The sequence below is a fragment of the Lepus europaeus genome, chromosome 18, assembly GCF_033115175.1.
Source record: "Lepus europaeus isolate LE1 chromosome 18, mLepTim1.pri, whole genome shotgun sequence".
NCBI classification, from domain to species: Eukaryota; Metazoa; Chordata; class Mammalia; order Lagomorpha; family Leporidae; genus Lepus; species Lepus europaeus.
Window position 1 is genome coordinate 59,989,937 of NC_084844.1, and position 15,888 is coordinate 60,005,824.

The 15,888-nt window shown below is 43.8% G+C and overlaps 1 protein-coding gene across 2 annotated transcripts in view; it reads left to right on the forward strand.

Moving 5' to 3' along the window:
* Positions 1 to 890: 890 nt before the first annotated feature.
* ULK2 (unc-51 like autophagy activating kinase 2) overlaps positions 891 to 15,888 on the forward strand; it is an 85,496-nt gene continuing 70,498 nt past the window's right edge. The window contains exons 1-5 of one of the 2 annotated variants that reach the window (XM_062175519.1): positions 891 to 1,046; positions 2,260 to 2,352; positions 3,415 to 3,456; positions 15,485 to 15,517; positions 15,815 to 15,851. In XM_062175519.1, coding sequence (XP_062031503.1) covers positions 957 to 1,046; positions 2,260 to 2,352; positions 3,415 to 3,456; positions 15,485 to 15,517; positions 15,815 to 15,851 — 295 coding nt within the window. In that variant the 5' untranslated portion in view covers positions 891 to 956. Of the gene's footprint in view, positions 1,047 to 2,259; positions 2,353 to 3,414; positions 3,457 to 15,484; positions 15,518 to 15,814; positions 15,852 to 15,888 lie in introns of those variants that run through there. The other variant, XM_062175521.1, reaches the window with a different exon arrangement.

The window sequence follows — 15,888 nt, forward strand, 5'->3', positions numbered from 1 at the left end:
AAAGTTCTCGAAGCCTCAAACTTAACAGAACCCGTGGGGAGTGGCCCCCCGGGACAGCGATGCACGGACACTGAGCCTGGGCGGCCACAGGGCCACGGGGGCTCCCTCACCCAAGAGATACCCTGGTCCCGCCCGCAGCTGCCATTCCACCTCCGGCTTCTGCAAAGCAAGCGTCAGGGCGTGGCCCGTGCCCAGCGGGCTTCCCAACCCAGCAGCGGGTAACCCAGGTGTGGCCGCCGCGGCCCGTCCACCCCGCCCTCGCCTCAGCCGACACCCGCCGGGCCCCCTCAGGGAGGCGGAGCCGCGCCCCGAGCCGCGCACTCTTTTTCTCGGCGGAGGCAGCGGGCTCGCCGCGCGCGCTGCGTCCTACAAGACGTGCTGACGTCGCGGAGGGCCGGCAGTCGGCGCGGGAGCGGCCGGCGCGCGCGCCTGTGCGTTGGGTGCCGCGTGAGGCGGTGGGGCGCGGGGACCGGGCTGTGCCGGTCTTAGGGCGGCGACCGCCGCCGCCGCCACAGCCACAGCAGCCGGGAGACGAGGGCCGGGGCGGCCGCACAAGCTGGGGATGGGGAGCACCGGACTCCACACCTCTCCCTCGCGCGCGTCTGGCTCCAGGGGCGCGCAGTGACGGCGGCGGCGCCCCCGGCCCGGCAGTGCCGAGGCCGTTTCACCAGAGACCCCCCCACCACCAGCACCACCACCGCGGCCGGCGCCGGGCCATGAGGAGGGGCCGGGCCAGCAGGCCTCGCTGACCCCGGCTGCGCGCGGCGGCCTCCTCCCGTTTCTGCCCCGGCCTCTCGGTATGAGCGTCCGCCCGGGCCCGGGGCCGCGGCTGCCCCAGCCCCGCCGCCCCGCGCGGGCGCGCTCCGGGCCCGCGGGCCCCCGGTGCTGATCCCAGCCCGCCGCGCCGAACCGCACCGCGCCGCCGCCAGCTCGCTGTATGCCCCGGGGGCGCGGCCATGGAGGTGGTGGGCGACTTCGAGTACAGCAAGAGGGACCTCGTGGGACACGGGGCCTTCGCCGTGGTCTTCCGGGGGCGCCACCGCCAGGTGAGCGCTGCCTGCCCCAGCCGGCCGGGGTGGTGGTGGGGGCGAGGCCAGGGCTTTTGGGGGGGTGGTTTTGCAACTTGGCGAAGCCGCGCTCCCTCCCCACCCCCCAAACCTCCCCCCCAGCTTGGCTGGCGGCCCCCCGGCCTGCCATTGTGCGCGCTGTCAGTGTCGCGGGGTTTGTTTGGAGGCCGGAGCCACGCCAGGCAGCGCTGCACCGACCGAGCGGCCGGCCGCCGGGGCAGCTGCTGACCCCCTTGGCTGTCGGGGTGCTCGGTAACCGGAGTGCGCCCAGGGGTCCAGCCTGAAGTTAACCCTGGACCCCAAAGGACCGCATAGCTCTCCGTGCACGTCTGGAGGTTCGAGCACGGCTGGACCTTTGTTTTTTTTTTTTTTCCTCCGCTCTGACCTGCCAGAGATTGTCACCTCTGAGGTTGATAATTGCAGACTTGGTGGAAAGCGGGCGGGTTTCCCGTTAGCCCGGAGCTGTCTCCAACCGGCCGGTGTCACTTTCCCCGGCGAGCCCTCTTGGGTTAGAGGGCTCCCAGTGGAAAAGATGGTTGCACGCTTTATTTTTCAGTGCAAGTAAACACGAACGCATGTTCGAGCCTGAATTTTTTTTTTTTTTTTTTTTTTCCTAAGAGGCCTTTGCTGTTTCGCAAGTCGGGTCACACGAGGTTTCAGAATCTAAAGAATTTGGAAAGGCGCACCGGGAGTGGAAATAATCCTAAAGGGTTTGGCAGTTATGAGTGGTGCCAAGGGGTGTGTTGAAAGGGTGCCGTCTTCGCTGTTTGTTAGATGAGGTAGTAACTGCTTCTCATTTATCAGGAAAAATAACTTTAAAAGAGGTGTTCTCCCACACTGAAGCAGGATTGTTTTCAGTTAAGCATATAAGCTTCCAAATTTCTGTCCACATCTCCTTGCATCTTAGAAGTGGCTACGAACTGTGTTCTTTTGTCATTTAACGGGAGAGTCTGTGTGGTCTCAGTATGGGTTATTTTCAGGAGCTGTGTTTTGTGTGTGTGTGTAGAAACACTGGCTTGTTACACTGTAACTGATGAAATCATTGCAGTTCTTTTCCATTGTCTCCCCCCCCCACCCCCAATTATTTGCTAAATCCATCTTTGTGCTTAGATTTTGTTTGTTTGTTTTTTGTTTTCTGCTGACTTGTTTCTGTGGAATAACTTCCAGGAATAACATTGTGTTTCCTTTTCAGAAAACTGACTGGGAGGTAGCTATTAAAAGTATTAATAAAAAGAACTTGTCAAAATCCCAAATACTGCTGGGAAAGGAAATTAAAATCTTAAAGGTATGTTGCTTTGTGTAGAATTTCATCCCGGGTTAGAGGAGTGACCCCATGACGACAGCCTTTGCAGACTTGGTGGTTGGCCCCAACTCTGAGAGTTTCTAGCTGCTCTTCATTTTGAAACATGGAGTACTCTGAAGCTGTTTTTACCAAGACATGTTTGCCTCTTGGCCAAATGTTGGGGAGGGATTTTAAAAAGACTGCTTTTAAGTTCTTCTTCTTCTTTTTTTTTTTTTTTTTAAATTTCCTTTCTTCTTTCTCCCAGTTGCTGTGGTATTGTTTGAGAAGAGACCCACACACATGTTTACCTTTTCTGTTGACTCTAAAAAAAATTTTTTTTTTTTACTATGTTGAGGAAAGGTATTTTCCTTGGAGGCAGTGTTTTTGGATCACTCACAATCAGTGTTGCCCAAGTGAACTGGTTGGAGGAAAGCAAAAAATGATTCCATGGGCAAATTAGTTTGGAAAATCCTTTTTTACTAAATACTTCTTGAACAAAGCACTTGGCTAATTAAAGTCTCAAAAATTGTACAAGGTTTGGTATACTTAACCCAGTATTTCCAAACTACTGTGGTCATGGAACCCAAACACTTAACCAGCTCTCATCAAAACTATTATGGCAATCTCTTTGGTAAGAATTACAGCTCCGAGTTAAGAGTTATACTTTGTTTTCTTTTAGGCAGATAATGTGCTTTTGAAAAGCAGTTTGATATTTTTTATACCTCTATTGCTATTACAAATTGAATATTAAAGTTAGAAAATTGTTAGAAAGTCAATAGCCATGTTAACTATAGAACATATTTTATAAACAAGTATATGCACTTTGTTAGGCATCTAGAAACTGATGATGGTGAAAAACCACCTAGGCCATAAGAAAGTTGACCAGGTACACTGCTTCTTATGCTTTAATAGGTTGGATTGTTCTCACTATGTCTAGAAGTGTACTGTGCTATAACTAGTGTTTCTGTATATGTGTAGGTGTGTGTATTTATATTTTTATTTGTATATTGAAATATATTAAAATTGTGAGGTTACATATAAATGTTTTCTCAATTTCCTTAACAGGAACTTCAGCATGAAAATATTGTAGCACTCTATGATGTTCAGGTATCTTATTTTGGATTTTTTTTAAATTAAAAACTCAGAAATTTTTATTTTTGTACAATATCAATGAAGCATAATGGAAATAAAAAATGACCTTCATTCTTGTTGAAAAGACATGTAGCTTGAGTTATGTGTTTGTTAAGGTGTTGTTTAAAGTAGCACAGGGCAGTAGGCTAAAATAATGTGCTGCATGAGGAAACTTCCTAACAATTGCTAATATAGGGGAGTTGTTGTTTTAGGTCATGTAGAGGAATACTGGTACTGCACCTAGTATTTCTGTGATAAGTAAGAAAAGACTATTGTGGGCACTTGAAAATTAAATAGAGCTTTTTTTTTTCCTTGTTATGAAAGCCATATTTGTAAATTGTAGAAACACTCGAAAGAAAGAAGGATCAAAACCAGGATAGTATCTGTGGCCATCACTAGCTCCTGAGCTGCGTTTTGCTTGGAGGTAGGAAGGCTGGGTCTGAAGTTACCTGCTAAGGTGGATTTTCTTTAGGATCCAGATGACTCTTGGAACTCCTTTTTAAGAGCCCAACTTTGGAGGAAATTTCTATTTTCTCAGTGAAGCATTAGATGAAGTAGTTGGTTCATACTTTGGGGCCATGGTATGTGAAACAGTCCTCCTTTGCATTACCTTCATGGCTAGGGTGATGGTCACCATGTGAGATCCACAGAGGGAACAGCAGATCCGAGTTCTCACCCCAGAAAACCAGGGTATACAGTGTGCACAGCTTCTTTGTTTTGCTTTGATTAGTCTGCACGGTTGAATTTCAAGTAAATGAACATCTTTTGTGATTCTTCTATGTGTATTTCTATCTAAACCCTTTTCTGTACTCAATGACTCATATTTATCCATTTTGCATGTTTTTGAGTGGCTACTATGTGCCAGGCATTGTTCTGATTATTGGGAATAAAGCAGTGGATAAAACCAAGTTCTTGATCTCAGTGTGCCTAATTTTTGTGGGGTGAGACAAAATAGACTATTTTATATGTACTTTTAAAAAAAATAGTAAACCTTTTTTTAAAGCTTTATTTTTTATTTATTTGAAAGGCAGAGTTACAGAGACAGTGAGTGGGGAGGAGAGAGAGAGATCCATCCATCCATCCTCCCTCCATCCACTGGCTCAGTCCCCAAATGGCTGCAGTGGCTGGGGCGGGGCCATGCTGAAGCCAGGAGGCCAGGGCCTTTTCCCAGTCTCCCACGTGGGTGCAGGGACCTAAGGTGCCGTTTTCTTAGGCCATTAGCTAGGAGCTGGTTGGAAATGGAGCAGCGGGGTCTCTAACTGGCACCATATGGATGCCAGCGTCTGCAGGCAGAGGCTTAACCTATGCTACAACGCTGGCACATTTTTTAATGTAGTCATTTTCATGTGTTTATATCATAACACAACTATCTAAACTCACAAGATGTTTAGGTTTTTCTCATAACAGAAATAATGTGCACCTTCTGACTATATCCTTGATTATTTAAAATTCAATTTTTAGAATTGGAATTTTTTTTTTACCAGGTCAAATAGCATGCACGTTTTAAAAATGTCTGTTTGTAGTATATGATGGCTCTACAAGAAATTTGTGATATAAACGGCCATTTACAGAATATGTGTATGCTGTGGAGTATATTTTATTGCTTGTTCACGTAGGTGTAATTCTTTCCTTCACCTGAGAAATTCAAAACAGTAAGGAAAAGAAGGAGAGGGATGGGTGTTTGGCACCGTGGTTAAGACTCTGGCATCCTATATCCGAATTCCTGGGTTCATATCCTGGCTCTGCCTCTCCTTCTGTTTCTTGCTAATTTGTACCATGGGAGGCAGCAGATGATGGCTCAAGTTCTTGGGTCTTGCCAACGATGTGGGAGACCTGCATTGAGTTCCAGGCCCCCAGTTTCAGTCCTGCTCAGTCAGCATCGCTGAGTCAGTGGATGGAAGATCTGTCTCTGTCTTTCAAAAAAGTACAAATAGATAAATAAAAGTTATTTAAAAAGGAAAGAGAAAAAAAACTTGAGTCAAAACTAACTCAGCTCGTAATTCCTGGTTGAAACGTTGATTCTCCCCAGAGCTGTTATGTAATTTGTCTTGGTCTCTGTATATCAAAGGCATCAAGTATTGCAAGTCAGCTCCTGGTACAAAAATTGCTAAATAACATTAACACTTTTTTTTTTTTTGACAGGCAGAGTGGACAGTGAGAGAGACAGAGAGAAAGGTCTTCCTTTTTGCCATTGGTTCACCCTCCAATGGCCGCTGCAGCCGGCTCATCGCGCTGATCCGAAGCCAGGAGCCAGGTGCTTTTCCTGGTCTTCCATGCGGGTGCAGGGCCCAAGGACTTGGGCCATCCTCCACTGCCTTCCCGAGCCATAGCAGAGAGCTGGCCTGGAAGAGGGGCAACCAGGATAGAATCCGGCGCCCCAACCGGGGGTAGAACCCAGTGTGCCAGCGCCGCAAGGTGGAGGATTAGCCTGTTAAGCCACGGCGCCGGCCAATAATATTAACACTTTTTAAAGATTTATTTATTTATTTGAAAGGCAGTTACAGAGAGGCAGAGGCAGAAAGAGAGAGAGGTCTGCCATCTATTGTTTCACTCCCCAAATGGCTACAACAGCTGGAGCTGTGCTGATCTGAAGCCAGGAGCTTATTCTGGATCTCCCACATGGGTGCAGGGGCCCATTCTTGGACCATCTTCTGCTTTCCCAGGCTATAGCAGAGAGCTGGATTGGAAGTGGAGCAGCCAGGACTCGAACCAGCACCCAAATGGGATGCTGGCACTGCAGGCGGTGGCTTTACCTGTTACACCACAGCTCCAGCCCCAGTATTAACTCTTAATTTCCCCTTCTTGGAGAGGTACAGAAAACCCTGGCAATTGCAGTGTAGATTTTGTTTTCGGGGTAGAGTATACTTAGACTTTTTTTTTGTATTAGAATGAAAAATATTGTCAAGTGCCAGTGTTGATTGTTGAAGGAGATAAAACCTGAATTATCAAATAATCAGGACTTTCAAGCTGACTACATTAAAATGTTTTCTTTTTAAAATTTATTTTGTGCTTTGTATACTACTGGAACTAATTTATAAAAATTTTAAACATATCAGTCAAATGAATATAGTCTTAAGTATTTGACTATCAAATAAGCAGAATTTCAATCTAATATTTTGGATTTGTTTCCTTGATTGTTACTGTTCATCAAGTGGTATATCATATTTAGATCACGTAAAACTGTGAATAAAGTGACACGGAACAATAGTATGTGCCATGCCATGTATGGATCTCTGACCTTACATTAGAGAGACGCCAGCCTTTATCGCCACTATGTGGTTCTTTTATTGCGAATTTCGGGAAGACACAACTAGGCCTTGGTGAGAGGCATCAGGAAAGTCAGAAGAGAGGTTGCCTCTTGGCAGCTGGGATTGATGACAGAGGGGCAGGAAGGAATTTTTTGGGGAGATGTTATGCATTTCGATTTGAAGCGTAGGTACATGGTGTATACATTTATTATAGCTCATTGAACTGTACACTTACATCACTGTTGGTTTATGTAAATTGTACCTCATTAGACACAAAAAGGGCAACTGGTAAATGATAGTTTGAAAAATATTTATAACACAATAGATAACAGGGAAATATGCAAAGAATTTAAGACCTCTCACAAAATTAGTAAGGAAAAGACAAAGAAAAATAAGCAAAGGATATAAATTGTTGGTTCTCATAATAGAAATAAAAATGGCTACTAAATGAACAAGTAGAAAATGTAAATTAAAGTATCAGTGACGTGTCTCTTCTCATTTCATCCAACTGGTAAAATTAAAAAGTGCAGGGCCAAGTGCTTGGGTCCCTGCACCCGCATGGGAGACCAGGAGGAAGCACCTGGCTCCTGGCTTCGGATCAGCGCCCCGCTGGCCATAGCGGCCATTACGGGAGTGCACCAACGGAAGGAAGTCCTTTCTGTCTCTCTCACTGTCTATAACTCTCTCTCTGTCTCTCACTGTCTAACTCTACCTGGCAAAAAAAAAAAAAAAAAAAAAAAATGCAGGGCCGGCATTGCAATGTTGTGGATAAGGCTGCTGCCTGCAATGCTGACATCCCATGTGGGTGATGCTTATTGAGTCCTAGCTGTTCCACTTCCGATCCAGCTCCCTGCTGATGATCTGGGAAAGGCAGCAGAGGATGCCCAAGTACTAGGCTCCTGCCACCCATGTGGGAGACCTAGATGAAGTTCCTGCCAGCCCCTGTGTTGCAGCCATCTGGGGAGTGAACCCGTGGATGGAAGACCTCTCCCCCCACCCTTTCCTCGTCCCCTCTCCCCTCCCCCAATATTCCCTCTAAACTCTGCTTTCTCTCTGTAACTCTGACTTGTAAAGAAGTCTTTAAAAAAAAGTGCATCAGGGTACGTAGGTGTTTGCCTAGTGATTAAGACACTGGTTAGGATGCCTGTATCCCATCTCCCAGTTCTTGGATTGAAGTGCCAGCTCTGCCCCTGGTTTCAGCATGGGGGTGAGTGAGCCAGCAGATGGGAACTCTGTCTGCCTCTCAATTAAATACAGAAAAAATTTTAAGAAATAACTCCTCTCTCTAAGAGATTTATTTATTTATTTAGAGGGCAGAGTTAGAGGGAGAGGCAGAGAATCTTCCATCCACTGGTTCACTCCCCAAATGGCCACAACAGCTGGGGCTGGGCCAGGCCAAAGCCAGGAGCCAGGAGCTTCTTCCAGGTCTCCCATGCGGGTGCAGGGGTCCAATTACTTGGGCCATTTTCTGCTGCCTTCCCAAGCACATTAGTAGGGAGCTGGATTGGGAGTGAAAGCAGCCAGGACTTGAACTGGTACCCATATTGGATGCCAGCACTGCAGATGGCAGCTTAGCCTGCTCACTTTGCCTCAGTGCTGGTCCTGTGACTCCTCTTTAAAAAATAAAAGTACAGGGGGCCGGCGCCATGGCTCACTTGGCTAATCCTCTGCCTGTGGCGCCGGCATCCCATATGGGCACCAGGTTCTAGTCCCGGTTGCTCCTCTTCCAGTCCAGCTCTCTGCTGTGTCCCTGGAGGGCAGTGGAGGATGGCCCAGGTCCTTGGGCCCTGCACCTGCGTCGGAGACCAGGAAGAAGCACTTGGCTCCTGGCTTCAGATCGGTGTAGCTCCGGCCGTGGCGGCCATTTTGCGGGTGAACCAATGGAATGAAGACCTTTCTGTCTTTCTCACTATCTAACTATCTGTCAAATAAATTTATATAAAAAAAATGTTTATTGGTAGGATGGGGGGATTCCAGTGAATAGTGTATTATCATATGTCACATGTAGAAATGTGGATTGTTAGGACATTCGTGGAATATTGTTTGATAATTCCTGTTTTTGCCCTTCTGCTTCCCATTAGATATATTCTCAACATTGCCACAAGAGTGGTCCTGTTAATGCCCAGGTCAGGGCATGCTGCCCCTCTGCTCAGAGCCCTGCGATGGTGTCTCATTTCTATCAGAGCAAAAGCCAAAGTCCTGTTACCACAGCCTAACCAGTTATGTGGGACTCCTCTGCCCTCTTTGTACCGGGCTGCTTCTGTGCTATCTGCATCAGCCTCCTGATGGTTCCCGAAGCACCCGGTTACCCTGGCCCTGGCCACTTTTCCCTTTCTACCTAGAACCTGCCTCCTCTGAATATGCTGCTCACGGGAATCTTTGTGTCTCAGTGACAGATGCTGGTGCCTCCAGATATGTTCCCCAGCCTTCTTGAGTCTTTATTCACAGACTGTGTTCTCAGGGAAGTTCTCTTTAGCCTAAATAAAATAGCAATCTCCTCCCTAGCATTCTGTAGCTTCCTTCCCTACTTTGCCCCAAAGCACTCACCACCCTCTAACATACTGTATACACTTTTTTTGTTTGTTGTCTTTCCTGAGAATTTAAGCTTAAAGAGAACAGGGCACTTACATCTGTTTGCTTACTGCTAGCAAATAGCTTATGCTTGGATTAGAGTCTCATAATGTATATAGTAATTTAAAAATAGTATAATCAAGAGGAATCTGTTTCTATTGGAAATAGATACCCTTTTACTGAGCAGCTCTCAATTCCTGGACATCTGTCTCATAGCCGTAAAAGCATATGAACTAGGATCTATGTCTTACAGTTATTAATGTAGCATTGCTTGATGTGCCTAAAACTGGAAACAAGTAAATGTCCTTTAGTAAATTAATAGTGATATAGCCACACTGTCAAATATTATACAGTAATTGAAAAGAAAGTTACATATATCTGGGTGAGAGACAATGATGAAGAGATGAAGCCTGGAAAATTAGGGAAATATTTAAGAGAATTGATAGGACTTAGGTACTTGGGCTGTAAGAGGTGAAGGGAAGGGAGTCACAACTGACAGTTCTTTGTTGTGTATTGATGTTTTTTCCAAATGTCTACACTCTGGTTTTTCTTTGGTTGTTTTGATCTGATTTTGACCTTTTTTTGTACATAGAAGTTCTTACATAGTAAAAATGTATCTGCCTATTCCTTAATGACCTGTAGGTTTCATGTCATAGAAGGATTCTCCACCATGCAGTTATAAAAATGCCCCACGATATTTTTTGCTAATATTTTTGGTTTAATTTTTTCATATTTGTTTTTGCTTTCTAGGATTTATGTTCAAAGGGATGATGTAGGGATTTAGCTTATTTTCCAGGAAGCTCAGCTAGTTAAACCAGGATTTTGGCTATTTTTGATGATAACTGTAGAAGAGGATTTCTTCCTCTTCTTTTAAAAATAGGATTTAAGCAATTTGAAGAATTATAGGCAAAGTCAGGTTCAGATTAGGCAGGTACTTAGTTATCAGTTAATTGAGATCAGTGTTAAATATCTGGATGTTTTTGCAGTCTTTTTTTTTTTTTTTTTTTAAAGATTATTTATTTGAAAGAGTTACACAGAGAGAGAGAGGTCTTCCATTTGCTGGTTCACTCCCCATTTGACCACAACAGCCTGTGTTGATCTGAAGCGAGGAGCCAGGAGCTTCATCCAAGTCTCCACGTGTGTGCTGGGCACAAGGACTTGGGCCATCTTCTTCTGCTTTCCCAGGCCATAGCAGAGAGCTGGATCTGAAGTGGAGCAGCTGGGACTCGAACAGGTGCCCATATGGGATGCCGGATTGCAGGCAGCGGCTTTACCCGCCATGCCACAATCTTTGTTTTAATTAGTGCTCTTGACTACACATTAAGGAAACAATTTTTCCACAAATCTATGTTGTTTTATGTCAGGTCAGTAAGCTGGAAGTGACTTTCATATGCATCATTGTATTTTGCATCTTTGAGTTTTTAAGAGCTTCATCTGTATGTTTATATCCTTCCAGAATTCATGAGTTGACATTATATCCCCCAAGGAGATGGTGAGAGGAGGTGGGGCCTTTGGAAGGTGGTTAGTTCTTAAAGTAGAGCCCTCCCAGGAGGTGTTAGTGCCCTTATAAGAGAGAGCTGTCTCACCCTGCCAGTGTGAAGACTGTCATCTGTGAGTGGTGGTGACAACATAGCCCTCACCAGACACCATTTCTGCTGGTGCCTTGATGTATTTCCAGCTTCGAGAGCTGTAAGAAATTCCTGGTACCTGTCCCGCCCCCTCCAGTGTAGGGGAGGTTATGGTCAGAATGAGCTAAGAAATGATCTGTGCGGAAGAGCCCTGACTGTCAGTAAGGAAAGCTGGGCACAGAATGTTTTCTAGCAGACTAGACAGGAACTTGAGCAGGCCACTTGTTTCCCACATTAACCCTACTCCTTGCTGAAGTGGGGATGATTCCAGCCCGCTCACTCATGGAATGCCCTGTTCAGTGCGGGTAGCCCCAAGGGAGCTAAACTGGAGGATTGTAATCTTTTTCCTTTTTTTAAATTTATGAGATAACCACAGAGGTTACCTGAGAAGTAGAGATGAATTAAATATAGCAGAGAGATGTAAGGTTTTGAGTCTTAGGAACCGAGAATTTTTCTCTTGCATCTTTCCCTTGTTACTTATTTTCTGTTGCTTTGGGTCTTTGGGCCATCTTCTGCTTTCCCAGATGCATTAGCAAGGAGATGGATTGGAAGCAGAATAGTGGACTTGAACCAGGGCTCCAATTTGGGATGCCAGCATTGCAGGCAGCAGCTTAATGCGCTGCACCACAGTGCTGGCCCTTCAACAGACATTCTTAACTTTTCTATTTAAAAAAACCAAAACCCCTTACTGTATCTTCCTTTCATATGAAGGATATTCAAAAATTTCATGGGACGTGTGTATTATGAAAATTCTATGCATGGATTTCAGAATTTTTTTGCATCCAGATAAACTTATCTTTTAATTTTATTGTTTTGATAACTTCTTTGAAATATTGTCATATTTATTGCTTTTGTGTCTTAAGGCCACTTCCTCTATCCACTGTAGAGTCATGAAGATGTTTCCCCTTTTTTAAAGAAGTTTTTAATTCATTAATTTATTTGAAAGGCAGAGAGAGACATAGACGGATAGGGACAACTTTCATATACTGCTTCACTCCCCAAATGCCTGTGATGGCTTGGGCTGGGCCAGGCTAAAGCCAGGAGCCTGGAACTCAGTCTGGGTCTCCTACATGGGTGGCAGAGACCCAGCTACCTGAGCTGGCTCCCAGGGTGTGCATTAACAGGAAGCTGGAATCAGAACCAAAAGCAGAGTGTGGACTCCAATTCAGGTACTCCAATATAGGATGCTGGTGTTTCCAGTAGTGGTCTCACTGGTGCACCAAATGCCTGCCCCTCTCTAATTTTTCCCCCCAAATTCTTTATTTTTTAAAAACTTTTTGATTAGCATGTATACTTGTACAGGGCGCAGTGTAATCTTTCAACACTTGTATAAGTGCAGACTGATTAAAGCAGGGAATTGGTGTCTCCACTTCCCCACCTTTTCTTTGTATTTGCAACCAACCAGCTCCTCTCTTTGAGGTCTTTATACAGTATATATAGTACGTTGTTGTGAACTATAGTTACCCCACTGTGCTATGGAACACTGGAACCTATCTCCTTTCTGTATTTTTGGTATCTTTTATTCAACCTCTCTCCAACCCCCTCCCCAACTTTTCCCAGCCTCTAACAGTCACTATTTTAAATTCAGATCAACTTTGTCTTTAACTTCCACATAGGAGAGAAAATAAGCAGATGACTAACCCATAGTTCAAATGGTTCAGAGCAACCATGAGTTTACTTTCTCCATCTGAAAGATGGATATTTACCAAGTATCCTTCTTTTGAGGATACCTATATTGATTCCATATCTTGGCTCTTGTGAGTAGGGTGAGTAGGGCTGCAGGAATATGAACTGAAGTATATGAACTGAAGTTTACTTCTGTTTTCACAAAACCTTTAAGAAGTAAGTGTACAGACTTGTTTCATCTCTTCGCACTTGTGGCACTATTAAAGCCATTGTCTACTGAGTAGTTTCTTTTTAGGAGTTAGGTTTTTATCTTAGTCATTAAAGAGTTTGAGCAGGAGAATGATAGAATTAAATTCCTGTTTTTAATTTTGTTGTTGGAAGTGCTGGAGGGGGGGAAGGGTGACGATTTCTTGACATCAGGAAAGAATATGTATGTGTATAGCTAGGGTAAGGTGTCCATGGTGGTCTGGCTTACAAATTCTGAGGGCTTCCTTCTCAGCCTTTCTGATCCTACAAGTATCTGTTCTAGATTCTTCTGTGCCCCAGTGCTAGTTGAGTTTCCATGTGTCTATAGGTGACTTCATTCATTCTGTTCAAAGAAAGACACTTTGTTTTGCTAACTCTTTCCTGACTTGGCAGCTAGTCATGCTCCCAAGTATTTAAGTGCTTTATTTAAACATATGTACACTTTGGTAAGGGGGGACAAATTGAGAGGATATTTTAAGAGTGGTTGATTCTGTCGAGATTTTCACTGTTTTTAAGGTAGACAGAGGAAGGTTTTCATGACATATCAACGATGTTAAAATATTTGTTATTTAATTTATTATTTATTAAATGAGTGAATAAAAGAGTAGTTGTGTATACTTCTAAAATTGTGAATACCCAGATGGGAATTTGACCTCCCTATTGAGAATAGAAGTTATTTATGGTGATTAATCCTCCTTTTGAGGATACCTATATTGATTCCATATCTTGGCTCTTGTGAGTAGGGTGAGTAGGGCTGCAGGAAACAGGGGAGTGCAGACTTCTCTTTGGCATACTCATTTCACCCCTTTGAATATCTGCCCAGCAGGAGGACTTATGTCAGTTCTGTTTCTAGTTCTTTGAGGAACCTCTATACTGTTTTTCATTGATAACTAATTTACATTCCCACCAACAGTGTGTGAGTTCATTCAGGGTTCTCTGTGTCCTTGATGGCATTGTTATTTTTTGATCTCTCTGACAATCTATTCTAACTGGGATGAGATGGTATCTTGTGGTTGATTTCCCTGATGACTAGTGGAGTTGAACATTTTTTCATATACTTGTTGGTTGTTTGTATATCTTCTTTCGAGAAGTGTGTATTCAGGTCATTCACCCATTTTCTAAATCGAATTTTTTTTTTTGTTGTTGAGTTTGTTATATATTCTGAAAATGTATCCTTTGTCAGTTATGTAGGTATTGTGGGTATTTTCCCCCAATTCTCAGTTTGTCTCTTCACCCTGTTGATTGTTTCCTTTGCTATTCAGAAGCTTTTTAGTTTAATGTAATCCCATTTGTCAACATTTGCTTTTGTTGCCTGTGTATTGGAGGTCATATTAAAAATCTTTTTCCAGACCAATGTCCTGATGTGTTTCCCCTCTGATCATTCTTTGAGTTGCTTATCTGGGAAGCAGATGTGGAGCTATGTGAATTTGAGAGCCTACGTAAAACTCTTCAAATCAGTTCCTTAAAATCTTGGAACACATCTTGGGAACATGTGATGAAACATCTTCCAGTTGCCAACAGTCCTCTGCTCATGTGACTACCCCAAATAAACATAAACACTAGAATAATAACAAACTAAGTGCTCTGGATCATGTGTTCCACAAATCAGATTGTGCATTTAGAATGGCTAGAGAGGATTAGAAGTTGTTTTGCTACTCTAAATCATAGACTTTTCAGGGTAGATGTACTTGCTTGAGCACCAAAGAATCTTTTCTCTTTTAAGTGGTAAATATACCATGCTTTCCATCTTACATATTGTGTTAGGTCAGTCTTAACCAAAAGATAGGTATTTCTTCTTTCTTTAGTTCTTTACATAAATGGAAATGAACTTTTTTTTTTTTTTAAGATTTATTTATTTGAAAGGCAGAGTTACAGAGAGAGAGAGGAAGGAGAGAGAGAGAGATCGATCTTCCATCTGCTGGTTCACTCCCCAAATGGCTGCAATGGCCGGAGCTGGGCCGGTCCAAAGCCAGAAGCTTCTTCTGAGTCTCCCCTGTGGGTGCAGGGGCCAAATACTTGGGCCATCCTCCACTGCTTTCCCAGGTGCATTAGCAGGGAGCTGGATTGAAAGTGGAGTAGGCAGGACTTGAACTGGCGACCATATGGTATGCCTGTGCTGCAGACAGCAGCTTAACCTGCTGGTGCACCATAGTGCTGGCCCCGAACTTTTTTTTTTTTTTTTAATTTATATATTTTATTTGAAAGAGTTACAGAGAGAATGAGAGCCCAAGAGAGATGTCCTTCATCCTCTGACTCCCTCCTCAAGTGGCTGTAACGGCTGGAGCTTCTTCTGAGTCTCCCACGTGGGTGCAGGGGCCCAAGTACTTGGGCCATCTTCTGCTGTTTTTCCAGGCTATTAGCAGGAAGCTGAATTGGAAGTGGAATAGCTGGAAAAGGAACCAGGGCCCATATGGGATGCCAGCATCATAGGCAGCAGCTTAACTCGCTGTGCCACAATGCTAACCCTGGAATTGAACTCTTAATGACTAGTGTCGGCTAAAATTTGATTTGACTTTGAAGAGGAGATGCTTTAATCATTGTGTTGGGAATTTTGCTTTTATATTCTAATGGATTTTTTACTTCATTTTGCTAGTTTAATAATGAACAAGTGTACCATGATTTTAGCTACGATAAATTTTTTGTTTAATTTTTTTCTAATCTAAGAGAGATATATTTACTTTCCAGGAATTACCCAACTCTGTCTTTCTTGTGATGGAGGTAGGTAGAATACAAGCTTCTATTCAATTCATTTCAAATTCCCTTTGATTAATATGCACTTTAAAATTGATAGTAAATTAATATTTGAAAATTTGAATTAATAAAGTCAGTTCAGTCATCTAGATTTCTTCCATAAGAGGAATATAAAATTTAAAAATTTTAATCCCATAATTATATTTTTTAGACTAGATTCACATGATACACAAATGACTTTCTAAATAAAATGAACTGAGAATGGATTGAGTTAATCTTGAGTCACTGACCTTACTTTAATGACTTTTTCTTTTTCAATATCAGTATTGCAATGGTGGAGACCTGGCAGATTATTTGCAAGGTAATGTGTGTGTGTGTGTGTTCAGTATAGGTACTAC